This window comes from Dipodomys merriami, unplaced genomic scaffold, assembly GCF_024711535.1.
Source record: "Dipodomys merriami isolate MVZ:Mamm:240054 unplaced genomic scaffold, mDipMer1.0.p SCAF_71, whole genome shotgun sequence".
Lineage (NCBI taxonomy): Eukaryota > Metazoa > Chordata > Mammalia > Rodentia > Heteromyidae > Dipodomys > Dipodomys merriami.
The window spans coordinates 177,228-195,039 of NW_027206302.1; the positions used below are offsets into that span (position 1 = coordinate 177,228).

Below are 17,812 nucleotides of genomic sequence, written 5' to 3' on the forward strand. Positions count from 1 at the left end.
GCCTTCGCCTTTGAAAGCAGCATCCTCAATTGAAACTGGCAGACCACATTTTTAGGTTTCAAGCAGCTCTGTCATTCTACAAGGAATGTGTCTGCCACTTCGCACGATAGCTTGAGCTGAAAGACATGTACTTTGAATCAGAGAATCAATAGAACACTTAATGGACAATTAGGAGAACAGCTGTAGGACTGTCAGAGACCCATCTGTACTCAGCTCAAACAGCAAGCCTGGACAGGGCCCGGGAAACAAAGTACACTGCTCCAGGGCACCGGCCCCAGTACAAAACCTGCCTTTCAGTTCTCATTTAATGTTAATATAGTGTTCTTTTTCATTACAAATTTTAACACGTGTAGAAAATTATGGAAATTGCTTAAGCCATTTGTCAACTTATATCATGTGAATTGATCAATAAATTTCACTACTTTGTTGTTAATGTAGATAAATTTTGGCATTTAATTAAGCTCCAGCGAAAATGTGGCCACTTTTAATTTCAGCAGATGCTGTTGTTTCATTTGTAATACATAACTACAGGGGTAAATACAACCCAATCATGAATTATCACTAAATATTTATAGACAACATAGTAATCCAGCAAATAGACACAGGAGATTTTTACAATAAGACAATTACTGCGTGGGAAATCTGAAATAGGTGGCGATGAACTCTAATCGGAGCCGTGAACTGAATCTTAATATCACAGCTCCACACAAGAATTATGTATGTATATTTTTCTCTAATGATCCTGCCTCCACAGATTAAGTCTCTATTCAGAAGAAATCCTTTCCAATTCTTTCCCCAGAATTGTTCTAAATGTTAAAAGATAGGTCCCTAAGTTTGTGGAGCTATGTTACAATTTCTAAATTGAAAGCCCATCCTTTTATAGCTCTTCTGCACATTAAATGTGTGGGGATACACATTGTGAAAGTTCTTTCAAAAATCTTGTCTTGCTTCTATCGTACAAATGACTTGGATTTTGTTTGTAAAGATGGTCAAGAGAACACTGGTGTGGGGAATGAAGACTAGACAGCCAGACAATGGAAAAGGCAGAATGAACCTTGTAGGTTTCCTCTATATGGCCTGAGGGGCCCCAAGATGAAATCCTGCTCAAGTCAGCCAGAAGCCCCATAGTCTTAACCCTCTGTGCCGCAGTCTGACATGATAAACTGCCATCTCTCATTTGAGCAGGAATGGGCTGCCTCTTGGTGATTCCGCCAGTGCCCTCAGGGGAAAGGGGATTCAGAAATCGCATTGCTGTCTTCTGGTGCTAGCCACTCCATGCCCACCCATTGTCCCCAGGCTTCATTCAGGAGGAGAGTGTGGCTGGCCCAGCCAGCGCTGCATTTTCAGCAGAAAAGCAGACCATGGGTGCTTGGGTGTAAATCCTCTGTAACTATTAAAATAAAGTTTAGGGAATCAAAGCAGACTCTTCACTTCTATTTTTACAATGTCTCCATGTCAAACTGGCCATCATTGTGAAGGCAGTTTGGCACTTTCTTTTGCTCTGGCAGAGCAGTACCTGGTCAGTGATGATTCCCTAAATTCTGACTCTATTAGAGAAATTAGAATTAAGCAGCCAAAGGGAAAGTGGATAGGGTCTTCTTGCTGAATCAAATTATTCATCTAAATCTCCAGCCAAAATTCTCTTTCTGGCTCACTCTCCCATGTTCATTTTTCTTTTTTATTCCAAAATTTGAATTTCCTAGGGCCCAGAGCCTATTTTTACAACCCTAGAAAGTAAAAAGAGGCTGGAAAATCTCCCTCTGCTCTAACAAAGATAATCAGGAATCTTTTGTAATCTCTGAAATCAGGGTTTCCATGAAATGTTAATACAAGCATTTTTTACTCTCTAGTACAAGTGTATTATGTATACCTGTGACTCTGAGGAAAGTAGAGAAAAATAAATTATTCCTTAGATTAAGGAAATAGTAGATTTGTTGATATTTTAGGTGGATATTAAAAAGTTAATAAAGGGAAGTTGTAATATTGCTGGAGATGGGGCTAGGGCTGTGGCACAGTGGTAGAGAGCTTGTCTAGCTTGTGTGAAGCGCTGGCAATACCAAAAAAATAAAAAAGATTTCCAGAGAAATAAAAATTAAGACCCTAAAAAATTGACAGTGTGGTAAATTAAAAATGACCATACACTGGACACAATGTCAAAAATGAACAATACAACTTGTGAGTAGGGATGGAGTAGGAAAAACTGGGAGAGAATAGGGAAGGGTTGACTTTTCCAAAAATCAATGTACTCTTTACCTGATGTAACTGTATATAACTATGTAACTGTAACCCCTCTGTAACCTTTACAACAAAAAATTATTTTTTAAATGGCCATAAAATTCTTTACCATTTCTCCCATCAGTAAATGAAATCTCTTTTCCCTACCCTTGAATCTAGGCTATGTTTTTGCTCAAAAGAATTTATCAGAAGTGACACTGTGCCAGATCCTCATCCAAACCTGAACAAGACCTGAAAGCTTTCCATTTTTCCACTGCCATGCTATAGAAAAATTCAGGTTAGACTACCAAATGAGAGGCCACTTGGAGAGTGGTACTGAAAATGAGAGACCATGGATGTTCAAGCTCCCAGCTGAAGACATAGCTTTACTACATGGAGAACCTCACAGCTGAGCCTAACCAACCATAAAATCAAGAGAAGGTTAAGACAGTAAGTTTTGGGGTGACTTGTTACATAGCAATAAATTACTGACATCAAGATTTTATGTCTCCCTTCTCCTTTTCAGATCCTGCACTCCTTTTGAAAGCACAGCAGCTGGCAATCAACATCCTGCCACTTGTAGAAGTGACCCAGTATATCAATTAAAAAAAAAAAGGAAACAGGAGCAGGGGGCGGGGGGTGGGGGGGAGCTGGTGTCTGTGGATCATACCTGTAATCCTAGCTATCTGGGAGCCTCTGATTGAGAGAACTGTGGCTGAGGCTAGTCAGGGCAAGAACACCTTCTTAATAAAGAGCTAGATATAGTGATGTAAGCATGTTATCCGAAGCTACACTAGAAGCTTCTAGGCAGATACTACTCTGGCATGTGCTCAGGCAGGGAGTGAGATCCTATCTCCAAAATAAAGTACATAGCAAAAATAATCAGGACTTGGGCTGGGAATGTGGCTTAGCGATAGAGCGTTTGCCTAGCATGCATGAAGCCCTGGGTTCAATTCCTCAGTACCACATACACAGAAAAAGCTGGAAAAGGTGCTGTGGCTCAAGTTGCAGAGTGTTAGCCTTGTGCAAAAGAAGCTCAGGGACAGTGCCAAGGCCCTGAGTTCAAGCCCCAGGACTGGCAAAAAAAAAAAAAAAAATCAAGACTTGAGGTGTGGCATTAAGAGTACCTGCCTAGAAAGTATGAGGAACTGAGTAAGAATTCAAACTAGTACTTCCACAAAGAAAAAATAAAAAACCATACTCATTGAAGGAGGAGTGGACATTTTTTTAAAAGCTGCTTAGATGGATTCTCTCCTAATTCACTATTATCTCTCTATACTATACTAACAGCTTTCACTAAATATCCCAACTCTACATCAATATTCAAATCAGACGCTGAAAGAAAGTCAGTTTCTAGAACAGAACTCTATTCCTTTTTAGGACTGTAGTCCTGATAACCAACTAATTTACTTAAATACAAGTAGACGTTTATAAAAGACACGAACTCTGGTATTTATGCTCTTCTATTAAAACTGACAGATATAAACTAAACTCTTTAAAATAAATTTTCTCTAAGCTAAAAGAACAAACCATAGTGCCCATACGAAAAAATAGCAGCTCTGTCATATGGAACTTGGACAAATAATTTTATCTTTTTGGTCCTCATCTGTTTCCTCATCAATAAGAAAAGGACAGTCGGGCACTGGTGGCTGAGATGTGAGGACTGAGGTTTGAAGCCAGCCCCAGCATTCAAAGCCAGAAAGGGCTTAAGGGAGAGAGAATCAGCTGTGAGTGAAAAGATCCATCTGAGAGTATTGATGACTTTTTCTTCCTCTTCTTCTTCCTCCTCCTCTTCATCCTCTTCCTCCTCCTCCTCCTTCTCCTCTTCCTCCTCTTTTCTTCTTCTTCTTCATCTTCGTCTTCTTCTTCTTCTCTTCAACTGTAAGGAGGAAGAAGCAGAAGGAAAAGAATTAGCTCATCCTTAAAATACTTAAAACTTCCAGATGATCTCAACTCTTAATCCCTTATCCATGTTAACTAGAAAGCTCTTCTCTATTGCCCAAAGCAGAAATGAATATATACTTAATCTAATACTCTGTCCCAGAATAATTAAGATGGTCATAAAATTTGCTTTCTCTCAGAAAGCATTTTTTTCTTTTCTTTTCTTTTTTTTGTTGGCAGTACTGAAGTTTGAACTCAGAGCCTCTCACTTGCTAGACAAGTACTCTGTCAATTGAACCACACCTCCAGTCCAGAAAGCATAATATAATTATAATTCCATAAAAACAAACAATCATAATAATTTGTCTTTACCACATGGTCTCTAAATGGATACCTACTCTTAAAAAAAAAGTTCTTGAGTAGTCAGTGCATATTTTTCCTGTTGGAAAAACTGAGCAAAATTGTGGAAGGGCTTATAATATGAAGAGTAATAACTAAAACTCACTGCTTCTTACATCTGACATTGAAAATGCTGACTTAGAAATTATTTTGACTTGGGAAGTGCAGACTTCAATGGAACCTTGTAACTATTATCCTATTTTACCTGTGGTATCTGGGGAAGGAACAATATGGTTTATTAACACAAACAATTCCAAAGTTAGAAGTTTTTGCCACTTAGAGAATCAAACAGATCCAGGATTGAATCCTGAATATGTGACCTGCCAGATGGACATTCTTGGACAATTTTGCTTAATCTAAGTCTTGGGTTTGTTCTCTAGAAAGCACAGATTCTGTTATAACCTCAAGACAAATGTATGAAGTACCTGGAGGAGTAAGCTCTGAAAAATGCATTATAATTATAATGAGAGCAAGAACCTTATCTGTTTTGTTCATTTTTCTTTCTCACTTGCATGAAGATGTGTAAATAAAAGATTCTTACCGTGGCCAATAGCCTCTTCCACCCTCTTCTCATGACCTGGTTATGCTGTTTATCTAATAGAAATCATTTGGTTTGACTGTCATCCCTTTTAACCTACTCTGCTCATTACTAATAAGGAATAAACCATCTAAATGACAAACAAACAAAGGTATAAAAGCTCATTGATTCCTATTAAATTAAGTTATAAATATGAATAAAAAAGAACCATGGCTCATATGGAATAGGAAAATCTCTACTCATAAAATGGGTACCTTTGAAATTGGGTTAATTTGTTAAAACAATCTGCTTTTTTTCCAGTTTTTCTAATGAACAAGGAACTCAGGTTTTAGAAGATCCCGTGGAGTAGTTAAAATTCAATCCAAGAATAAAACAGTGTCTAGACAATTGCCCCAGCTCAGTCAATGACCAGATCAAAATTAGAATCCAGTGCCAGGTGCCAGTAGCTCACACCTGTAATGCTAACTACTCAGGAGGCTGGGTCTGAAGATCACAGTTCAAAGTTAGCCTTCACAAGAAAATCCATTACTTTTATCTCCAATAAACTACCCAAAAAAAAAAAAAAAAAAAAAAACAGATGTGGAGCTATGGTTCAAGTGGTAGTATGCTATCCTTGAGCAAAAGAAGCTCAGCGACAGTGCCTAGGACCTGAGTTCAAGCCCCAGGATTGGCACGCACACACACACACACACACACACACACACACACACACACACACACACACACACACACACACACACACACACACACACACACACACACACACACACACACACACACACATTTGAATCTACATTGCTTAATGACCCTATCATCCATTATTCAATTATTGACTATACTATTTGCCTCCCACTTTAAGAGAAAGTCTAATTTGTGGCATAAAGGAAACATTAGAAAATAAGGAACATGTGTTCTCTATTTTTTTCAAGTTAAATTTTCAACGCAACAAAAGAAAAACTTGAACAATTGATCTTAAAAGCCAATAATCAAAGCTTACCTTCTGGTTCTGGGCAAGTATCTACTGCTTCCCCAGAGGAATACTCAATTCTGTTTACTTCCCTATCAACATACTGATATGTGGCAGGTAGTGGCTCAGGATAAGATTGTTCCATCTCCAAACCTATGCCTAATCAATCATCTCTGGGGAAACAAAGCAGTTCATTTGGTCTCTGCTTATAGTAGACACAAAAACAAACAAAAACATTCAACTCTGAAATAAAACTATTGTGAACCAATTTTTCTACAATTATGAAGCATTAACAAGGCCATGACAAAGCCCCAGGACTGGAGAAAAAAGAAAAAAGTAGAAAAGAGAGCTGGAAAAAAGAGTTACCAGACAGGAGGCAAACCCAGATCTAAAAGTCTGGTGTTGCTTACATTTCCTAAGTACCTGATAACCACAGTATATGACATGAATTCATATTAAAACCATACTATCATCTTTCACCACTTCAACTTTTATAAGCAGGAAACTAGGAAATAGGTAGGTGATAGGGAATAGAAAGTGTAATTTATAAGACCTATTACCATAGGAGTAACTTGGCCTGAAACTTGTGTCTCATTCTTGTATCCAGGACTAAAATACATACCAAATTACCTAAGAGCTTGCAGATAACCATAAATCTTCACCTTTATGTGCATAGATTCTAAGAGATAGTATACCTAAATATAAATGCTGATAATTTCTGTTTTTCTTTTCTTTACACACAATATTAAGTATCCTTCTTTAATTGTGGAGGTCAGGTTAGCCACAGCCAAGGCCTGTCTGTGGCTTAAGACAAAGCTGGTTTGAAAAAGATATAGCTTTTCTTCTCTTTCCAGAGTATATCAAATAACTTTAATAGATCACAGAGAATTGAATTGTAGTTCTTGAGAAGTTGATGTGTACATGGCAAAAATGTATATTAGAAGTATATTAATACAATTCTATCTCAACACATTTAATTTTTAAATGCTACATATACTTGTTTAATCTCCCATTTTTAAAATAGAAAAGGTTAGATTATAACATCAGGTTAGTTCTCTTTGAAGCAGGTAATAATTAAGTTGATTCACTGTTGCAATTACTGTCAAATCCCCCTTAATTACCAGAGATTTTATAGCAGCTTCATTACACGTCTGCTGTAATGCATTGTGGCCCTAAGGAGAGGTGTTGCAGGAAATTCTGCATAGCATGGATAATTCTAACCTGCACTTACACCTTCCAGCAAAAGCTCCTGCACTGAATTTATCTTTTTTTGACATTTCTCCCTGTTACTCATGCAGTTAAACGGAGGTAACATTACTAAAATACTTATATAGCTTTGAATGTTAGAATTGATTTCTTCATGGGTATGAGAAACCAAACAAAAAAAGAGAAAGATGAAGAAAGGGTAAATTAGCCATCAATTATTGCTGAAAAAGCATGAAATCGTTTAATAATAAATTCAGATTATGGCATTCAAATAGATATGAGATCTATACATATTCATCAAAAATAATGTCTTATATTGTTTTCTTCTTATAGATATTTTATATATGAGGAACAAGACAAAAAATATTATTGAATCCTTAAGAGATAATTATAAAGAGGATAGTCATCGCTTTTTATTTATCAATGGTTTTCCCTACCAATTTCTGGGGAAAATAATCATTAATATAAAAAGGACATTTTTAAGTTTTTCTAGTACTGCTTGTTTTCATTGGAAAAATCTTTACAAATCAGAGCCTGTAAATTGAATAAAGTTCAAAACAGATAACTGAATGCCTCTCAAAGGTCCCTTTTTCACCAAGGAATTTACTCCCAGAATATATTAGATTCAGAAAGGGCTGCAGTGTCAATGACACTATTGGCAGCTGTGTTAACAGTTAAGGGCCTGGCTTTGTACAGCAATACAGTTATTAAATTTCTCCAGAGACCATGACTCATTAATCAAATATTCATACATCTCTGTAAATACACACTGAACAGAGAATACCCTCAGAGCTGGCATCCCAGTACAAGTGCTCTTTCATGTAACACTGACAAAATCCTGAGAACATGTGGTCATGTTTTGCATTTCTAATGCGCTATGTACTCTTTAATACTCTATTTCCTAAAAACAGAACACAAATGATCTTACTGATCGCAAGTGTTAGATGGTTACAATTAAAATTATTCCACTATTGCTTCATACCATCTTTTTTTAAAACAAGGACAATGAATTGATTCTTCTGTTCTTTGTTTACCATCAAACAAGTAATTTTTTTCCCAGGCGGATGAAGAAACTCAAGGCCATGCTCCTATTAATACAAGAATTTGTATTAGCATGAAAACAACAAATCACTGCTTAAACTAGGGAGGCCAAATAACATATTAGTAGACATGAACTTGCTATATTTTGCAAAGCCCTCAGTCTGTTTAATGCCACTGGGAGTCCCCTTCCCTCTAATTGTACAGTAACAAAAGGTCTTTCTTAATTGCAGTTTCTGGAAAATTGGGGTCTGATGGCCAGGCAAAGAAAAGAAGGCTCAAAATGTCACCTTATAGGTTCCTAACCTCAGGGTGGGCAGAATGTACCAGGATAAAAAGGAGAGGAAAGAAGCATCTTATACAAACTTTCTACTTAACTTACAAGGCTTTTCTTTGTGTATGTGCTAGTCCTAGGACTTGAACTTAGGGCCTGGACACTGTCTTTGAGCTTCTTTTGCTCAAGGCTAGCACTCTATCACTTGAGTCACAACGCCACTTCCACCTTTTTCTGTTTAAGTGGTACTGAGGAATGGAACTCAGGGCTTCTTGCATGCCAGGCAAGCACTCTACCACTAAGTCACAAACCAGCCCTTAACTTACAACTCTTAATGTGCAGTTTCCAAAGCAACAGGGATTTAATCCACAATACTACTTAGGTAGAAGAAAAATCTTTGTCAAATGTCCCCTCATCTCTTCTGGTTACCTCTAGTCTACTTCCTTAGACTGCCTGTGTTTTAAACTCTTTTTCCCTCTCAAAAAACAGGTGAAGGTAGAGTACTAGCCTTGAGCTGAAGAGCTGGGGGACAGCGTTCAGGCCCAGAGTTCAAGCCCCACGACCGAAGGAAAAAAAAAAAAAAGACTAGAAGTTAAAAAAAAAAAAAAAGGTGTAACATTGCTCTCTACAAGTCTTCTGCTTCCATCATATCTGGCTACTTCACCATTCTGTGTACTATTTTCTCTGCCCTCTCTTCTCTTAAAAACAAACCAAAAAACTCCCTATATTTCAAAAGGGAAGATTAAAAATATGTTCCAATTCAGAAGCTGATTTTTTTAATCTTAAAAGTCAAGTGAAATATAGATATCAAAAAATTTTAAAGCAGGAAGTGGCGCTGTAGCTCAAGTGGTAGAGCACTCACCTTGAGCTGAAGAGCTGAGGGACAGCGCCCAGGCCCGGAGTTCAAACTCTATGACCAAAAAAACAAAACAAAAAAAAATTTTTTAAGCAATCTTATAAAAGAACAAAATTGGAGGCTCCCTTCTCAATTTTAAAATTTACCACAAAGTTACAGTGATTAAAAAGTATGGTATTGGCATGAGGAAGACCATCTAGAAGCTAGAGATGGAGGTGAGTGGTACAGTATTGTACTTAGCATTTACAAGGCCCTGATTAAATCCCTAGCACTGAAGCTGGGCGGGGGTGAGGGGTGGGAGGGTGGAGGAGAGTCCAGAAATAAATCCTTATATTTATGGTTAACTGATATTCAGTAACAAAGCTAATACCATACAACAGAGAACAGAATAGTCTTTTATTTTTTAGCAAATAGAGATGAGACAACAGGATATGTGCATTCCAAAGGATCAACCGTACACAAAAATCAACTCAAAATGAAGAAAAACCTAAATATATGAGCTAAAACTATAAAAGAAAATAGGTATCAATCTTTATGAATTTGGATGAAGCAATTGTTTCTTAAATATAACAGCAGAAGCAAAGGAAAAATAGAGAAAATGGACTTTATCAAAATTAAAACCATTTTGAGTTTCAAAGGAAACACTAAGTAAAAAGAAAATAGGCTTTACTTTTCACCATCATTAAAGTAAAAAAAAAAAACAACCCACCGATTGAGAAACAGTTGCAAACCACACAACTGGTAACTGGTAACTGAGTTGTATCCACAAAATGCAAAGAATCCTTCAACTAAATAATACAAAGACAAAGGACCCAACTTAAAAATGAGCACAGAACTTGAAAACATTTCTTCTAGAATATAAAAATGGAAAGTAAGCACATGGGAAGATAGTCAACATCAAAAGCAACTAGGAAAATCAAGGTTGGTGAGGAGGTAGAAAAACTGGAGCCCTTGTAGACTGCTGTTAAAATGCTGTAGTCACATTGATGAAAAAAACAACTTGGTAATTTTTCAAGTAGTTAAATGTAAAGTTACTACATGACTAGCAATACCAATTCCTTTTCAGGGTCAGAAAAAAAGAAAACATAAGCCAACACAGTTATGTTGATAACTGTTAAAGAAGCATTATTCATAATAGCCCCAAAGTAGAAACAATCTCAACGTCCATCAATTGAAGAATAAATAAAATGTGGTATTATTCATCTATAGTATATTATCCAGTCACAAAGAGTGAAGTGCTGTTACATACTATGATTTGCAAAACTTTTAAAAAAGAAAAAAAAAGGATGCTACAAGAATATAGCTAAATAAATAAAAATATAAAAACACCTTACTGAACCCGATTAACGAATGGGAGCCTAAAACAGAAAGGAAGGAAAGGAGAAAGGGAGGAAGGGAGGAAGGGAGGAAAGAAGGAAGGAAGGGAGGCACCAGTGACTCATGCCTGTAATCCTAGCTACTCAGGAAGATATGATATGACAATCATGGATCAAAGTCAGCTGGGACAAGAAAGTCTGTGAGACTCTCATTTCCACTAAACTACCAAAACCGGAAGTAGAGCTATAGTTCAAGTGGTAGAATGCTAGCTTTGAGCAAAAGAAGTTCAGGGACATCTAGGCCCTGAGTTCAAGCCCCAGGACCAGCACCCCTTCACCACCACCCCCAAAAAAGAAATGCTTTAAATCTGCATCTCTGCACTAAAACTACCTGTTCTAATTAGACTCCCTGATCTGAACTGCTAGGTGATCATCCACATCCCAATGTTCACATTAATTGTGCTGTTAGTCCATTTGTTCACAGACATCCATTGGATTTCAACTTTCTTTGTTTACCTTTGTTGGATATAAAAGAATTTTTTAAACACATTTTTCTATTTTCATTCATGTATGCTATTTTAGTATAAAATGTATTTATCATTTATTATTACATGTCAATTATGTATCATGATATATAAATGTGTATTATAATTATCTTATGGTAAATGCAATTATCTTATGACAAAGTGATCACAAACTTTTTCTTTGGTGCTGGTCTTGGGACTTGAACTCCTATCCCTGAACTTTTTTGCTCATGGCTAGTGTTCTACTACTACAGCCACAGCTCCACTTTCAGGTTTCTTCTAGCAGTTACAAGATACAAGTCTCATAGACTTTCCTGCCCTGGCTGGCTTTGAACAGTGATCTCAACCTACTGAGTAGCTAAGACTACAGGCATGAGCCACTTGTGCCCAGCCATGAACTCATTTTCAATCATTTAAATGAATGGAGCCAGGTACTAGGGGCTCAAGTCTGTAATCCTAGCTACTCCAGAGGCAGAAATCTGAGGATGGTGGGTTGCAGTTCTTAGCAAAGCCCAATCAGGAAAGTCCATGAGGCTCTTCTCACCAATTAACCAGCAAAAAGCTGAAGTGGAGCTGTGGCTCAAATGGTAGAGCACTAATCTTGAGCAAAAAAGTTCAGGTAGCACCCCGCCCTGAGGTCAAGCTCCAGGACTGGTCCATGTATGTGTGAGTGTGCACAAACACACTCTCTCACTCACTCTCTCTCTCTCTCTCTCTCTCTCTCTCTCTCTCTCTCACACACACATACACACATTTCTAATGAATGATAGTTCTCTATGGAATATTTCCTTTATTTCTCACTCAAGAATAAGAATATTTGGAAGGCTGTTTAAATTTCTGGAAAAATTAACGTGTAGAACAACAAAAAGTAATTTTTTTACCTAATAACTAACATTTTTTCCACAATTACAATATTTTTCTTATCACTGTGAGAGAATAAGTAAAATCTTATATAGTTTTAAATGCTTTGGCCATTGCTTGTCACCAATAATGTCGAGGAAGACTGTAAAAAAGAAAGAGAGGAAAATGCTAACGCCAAAATGTGTCAGCAGTACCAATTCTAAATATAAAAAGTTTATAGGCAATGACAAAGTCTTTAAATAACTATGAAAGCCACACAAAATTTCTTTAAGATTTTGAAACTGACTTAAGATTCAAACGTAAAATGATATAAAATTTATATTTTAGAATCAATAGGATGTTCCCAATTTTCCTGGCTTGATATTTCACCTTTTCAATTTACTCTCCCAAAATACTTAGTATGGAAGCTCAACTGAATAACACAATTAAACTGTGGTGGGCTGACAATAATACTGAGGCTATCATCAATAGCATATTGTAAATATTTATTCTCTTTTAAAATTTTGCAAGACACTTGTTCTTTTATAAAAAATAATAATCCCTTATGTTTCTAAGAAATTGCTTCTATTATGTATTAAGAATTTCTTGCTTCTATTTGCCATTATTTTAAATTCTCAATTGCTTCCTTATGGTAACCCAACTGGTGATTTGATACCTACAAATTATTTATTTGCTCTTCTGTTTCCTGTTTTGAAAAAATTTTCAAAGTATTTTTTATACTTGGATATGAATTTGTATAGTCAAAAATACTTAGATGCCAAATTCAAGCTATTAAAGGTAATCTGTGATAAACCATAAAAATGAAACTTCTCCCTACTAGAAAAGAACCAAAGTAAATGAAAAGCTGGGTTGGTGTGATTTAATCAGTAATTAAATGCTTTCTGGCATGGAATAATAGAAGATTAACTAGAGATCTCCTACAGGTATCTAACCCAAAAGTGGACAGATTAAAAAGATGTCATTTTACTTCATTTCTTTTGTTGTGGTTTTGTGTGTTGTGTTGTGGTTTGTTTGTTTGTTTTTCGGGGGGGGGGGGTCAGTCATGGGGTTTGAACTCTGGGCCTTGGAGCTATCCTTGAGCTCTTCAGCTCTAGCACTTAAGCCACAGCGCCACTTCTGGTTTTCTGGTGGTTTATTGGAGATAAGATTCTCACATACTTTCCTGCCCCCCTGCTGGCTTTGAACCGTGATCCTCAGATCTCAGCCTCCTGAGAGCTAGGAAACAGGCGTGAGCCACAGGCACCCTGCAAATATCAATCTTTTTTTTTTTTTTTTTTTGTCTGTCATGGGACTTGAACTCTGGGCCTGGGCACCGTCCCTGGGCTCCTCCGCTGGAGGCGAGCACTCTACTACTTGAGCCACAGCACCATTTCCTTTCTTCATCTTTTACTTTAATTTCTCTAAAACCAAGTTGGATTTAACACATATAGTAAGGCCTCATTAGGCAATGTTAAATCCTAAGGTTAACAGAATACAAAAGTGACCTAAATTCTTAATCTTCTAAAAGATGTCTTCTAACTAATACAAATTTAATGTGGCTGATTTAATGTAAAAGCAGAAAAATGAATACCTCAGGGAAATCTTTTTTGTATATACTTATACTATAAAAGATCTTTTCATTCATTCAGTAAATTATGACTTTCAAAATTACCTGCCAGTGGTTCACATAATGACAAAAAGGGATTCCAATTGTCAAATCTTATGAAGAAACAAAAGAAATCTTCATTATCAAAAAGTCCTATCTAGAATTTAAAAATTCATTTCTGGAATGTTAATGGTAAAATCTACTATCTTAATATTGATGCCCAAATCGAGGATTCCCATCCCAATTCCAACAGAATGACCATTTTAGAACTTTGTCCTTTTTGATGTTCCCTTATTCCAGGCTAAGCACCATCATCCATAAGCTTTACTAACTGTGCTTAGTGGCTCTTTGAACTTGAAATGAAATCTGAGTTCAAAACTGAGTCTGCAACTAGGATATATACTGCTTCTATTCTAAACCTAATAATGCCATTTTTTTTTTTTTTTGCTGCTTTCTCCCAAAAAGAGTAGCCTCATTTTTATCTAGTCCTCAGATAAAGTTCAATTAATAAACAAGCAAGATAAATCCAACAGCCTCTCTCAATTTCCATTCATGCAGTCATTTACTCATGTATACTACTGAATACTTTTTATATGCTTATTTATGGTAATGATACTCATTCTCAACATTTATTCTTAGTGATGCGGATGACTGTATTAAAAGATTTGTACATGCCCAGGCCCAGAGTTCAAGCCCCACGACCAACCAAAAAAAAAAAAAAAGGATTTGTACATATTTTCAATGAGTACATATTTTCAACACAAACACAAAGAAAGTTGCTGCCTTCTCTTACCATTTTCCTGGTGCAATTTTTCCCATTCCAAAATTGTACTTTAAAATGATCCCACAATAAGTTAGGAAAATAATAAGGCTATTCTGTAACCCTAAGCTTTTATATAGTTCTTATAGAAAAATGCACAGTAAGTTGTGAGTTCTCTCACTGACCTATGACCCCTGTGGCTATGTGGAACAGTAAATAGCAATGGCTTAGATGAAAGGACGGTCGAATAAAAAGTCTCACATACCATCAGCTTCCTGTTTCTATGCTGCCCTGACATTCTAGAAAATTAGTCTTGGACTTAATCTATCCAGATTTTATCTAGGAACAAGAAAAAAAATTAGATTTTGAACTATTTCAACTCAATAAACCATCCTTACCGGGAAATGTCAAACGCAATTTCTCTCATCAGGCATACTAAAGCAATCTGCCCACTCTGTTTCAGTTTCACATGCAACTCTAAACAAATAGGGTTTTCTTATGGAAGAGATCAATGACTTTAGATGATACAAAATTTTATGTCTTTATAGTAACTCACCTTTACATATTGAAAGAAAAGCTCTATAAAGTAAGATAATGTTTTGCTTTCAGAGCAACAATAGTATTTGCCTTCATTACAAATAAACAGAATTCATTTAAGATGTTATTCAAATGAAAGGATTAAAATAATCCCAACATTAAACCAAAAGAAAGGCATTTTATGTGCTCACACCTTTATTATTCATTTTATAACCCTGGCTCAACAATAACTCTTGTATTTGCCTAAGAGTAAAGCATAATATCCTATAGCAGATTTCCTTCATAAACGGTTCAACTGTTAAACACCACTACACTGTTTTATACAAACAAAAATCAGAGACGTATTTATAGGTTTTTATATTCCATTTTTAAAACTGCCGAAGTTGAATTCCCATAAAATTTCATTTTGAGATAGAGAACAAACATTACTACTAATCCTTTGTCTAAGTGTCTAGTTACTATTAATAACAAAACCTATAGAAGGCTAAACAGGAAGTATAATAAGCTGGCATTATAAAATCACATGGCTATCACCTTAACTCAAAATTCTCCTTTTAATATACAAAAACAAAACAATTAGATATACTTCACAGGTAACAAATGCTACTTAATTATCAAGATATATAAACCACAAGTACACTCTAGCTGCATTAATAGTAGGCTCCTAGTCATTAATACAAACTGAGGCTTCTGAAACTAATTTTGGGGTCCCATTCTTTGAGAAGCCTGTCACAAAGCTCCAGTGGGCCAATGAGCAGAAGTAGAAGGTTAACGACTAAAAGGCTTACAATGAATGTAGTGATTCATTAGTAGATTTTAGGAAAATAGAAATACAACCAGAATCATTAATATTCATCAGAAAGCAAAATTAATTAAATCATTTTTCTGTCAGAAAAGGTATCTTTAAAAGTTTTGTATTTTCAAATGTTCTTTTTTAATATGACATATAAAATCAAGATGGTGAAAATAAAGCTTCAAGGGTACTTGTGACTCCTCATTTTTCCCCTTTCAAAGGTCTCAACAAGCACAAACACAATCGTCTTTAAAGTAAGACAAATTCTTCTGTGCTAAATCTTTTTAATCGTCTCTTCTCATCCTCTGAAAACAGGTCTTCTTCATTGGTAGTAGAAGATGTAAAATCATAGTCTCTGGAATGGCCATTTACAAAAGTAAATAAGGGATATTTTTCCTTAGAAGAAAATTTCAGCATCTGTAAGAGAAAGTACATAAGAATCCCTTATTGATTATATAATTCACACTAGAACCAAATGACTTTTAGCCTTGAATTCTCTTGTCAGATTCTTGTTACATTTATCCAGTGCTACTGTTTTAATTGGGTAAAAAAAAAAAATAAATAAAGGTGATGAACATCATACAGTTTATTTATAGGTAAATAATTCTTCTTCATGAGGACTCAAACGCCAAAAATTAAGTAAATGCTCACTTCTACCTCCAGCCTTCTCATCACATTAGCTTAGACTCATACTAAACAGTTAAGCTGTAAGTTAGGCTTGCTGATTCCAGTACTAAGGAAGCTGAGGCAGAATAAGGAGTTCAAGGCCAACCGGGGCTACATAGAGAAACCCTGTCTCAACAAACCAACCCTTGAAGAAAAAAAAAACCTTAAGTTTCAAATTACCTTTATATTTTTTTGGTAGGAACAGACATGGAATAAAATGGAATTGTCTATGGTGAAATATCGGGAAAGATTGTTAACCTAACACAGATAAAAGACACATTAAGCTGAATCAGAAGGCCCTTTCTAATCTCAATTCTGCAATTTGCTTCAGTGTGACCTTGAGCAAATCACTGTTTCCCATCATCTACAAAGCAGGCCAAAGAATATCCAACTTCTCTTTTATAATTATACAGTCAATGTTAACATAGTTCCTATGGATTTTATTATTTCCTTTGTCACGTTTCAGATGTAAGCTTTTGTTCCAAAATTTCTATTCTATAATAAACTTTAAAGACAAAAAAAAAAAAAAAAAAAGAATATCCAACTTCTCTACTTTAGAGAAAAGCAATAATGTAAAGTTATTTTTAAAATTAAGTTTGGTTTTTGCAAAATTCCTGTATTTGACAAAGATAGTTTGGCTGAAATATTTCAGTAATAATACAGTCAACATAAAAAATTGTTCTAGGGGCTGGGAAGGTGGCTCAGTGGTAGAGCACTTGCCTTGCATGCCTGAGGCCCTGAGTTCGATTCCTCAGCACCACATAAGAAAAGAGAAAAAAGGTGGAAGTGGCACTGTGGCTCAAGTGGGAGAGCGCTAGCCTTGAGCTGACAAGCTGAGGGACAGCGTCCAGGCCCAGAGTTCAGACCCACGACCGGACCAAAAAAAAAAAAAAAATTGTACTAGTTATAATCCATACTTTACCTTGTAAGTAACAACTCAAAGAATTTAGAAGGGACACACACACATAAATTTGGAATTAAAAGGCAATTTGAGCAATTTTAAATCTGTTAGATTCTTTCAAAATATTTGGGAAGTGAAGCTGTGGCTCAAAGTGGTAGAATACTAGACTTAAGCAAAAAGAGCTCACGGACAGTGCCCAGGCCTTGAGTTCAAGCCCCAGGACCAACACATACATACAAAAACACATACATGCATGTATACATACAATATTTAAACTATTTTTATTAAAAAAAATAATTTAAGGGGCTGGGAAGGTGGCTCAGTGGTAGAGCGCTTGCCTTGCGTGCTTGAGGCCCTGGGTTTGATTCCTCAGCACCACATAAGCAAAAAGAAAAAAGATTCCTCAGCACCACATAAGCAAAAAGAAAAAAGCCAGAAGTGGCGCTGTGGCTCAAGTGGTGGAGTGCTAGCCTTGAGCTGAAGAGCTGAGGGACAG

At 36.2% G+C, this 17,812-nt stretch overlaps 1 protein-coding gene across 6 annotated transcripts in view; it reads right to left on the reverse strand.

Moving 5' to 3' along the window:
* Positions 1 to 9,755: 9,755 nt before the first annotated feature.
* Positions 9,756 to 17,812, reverse strand: part of Atg4c (autophagy related 4C cysteine peptidase) — a 69,647-nt gene continuing 61,590 nt past the window's right edge. For all 6 annotated transcript variants that reach the window (XM_070008948.1, XM_070008945.1, XM_070008949.1 and 3 more), the window contains one exon: positions 9,756 to 16,166. In XM_070008948.1, the coding sequence (XP_069865049.1) occupies positions 15,999 to 16,166 (168 nt within the window). In that variant the 3' untranslated portion in view covers positions 9,756 to 15,998. The remainder of the gene's footprint in view (positions 16,167 to 17,812) is intronic.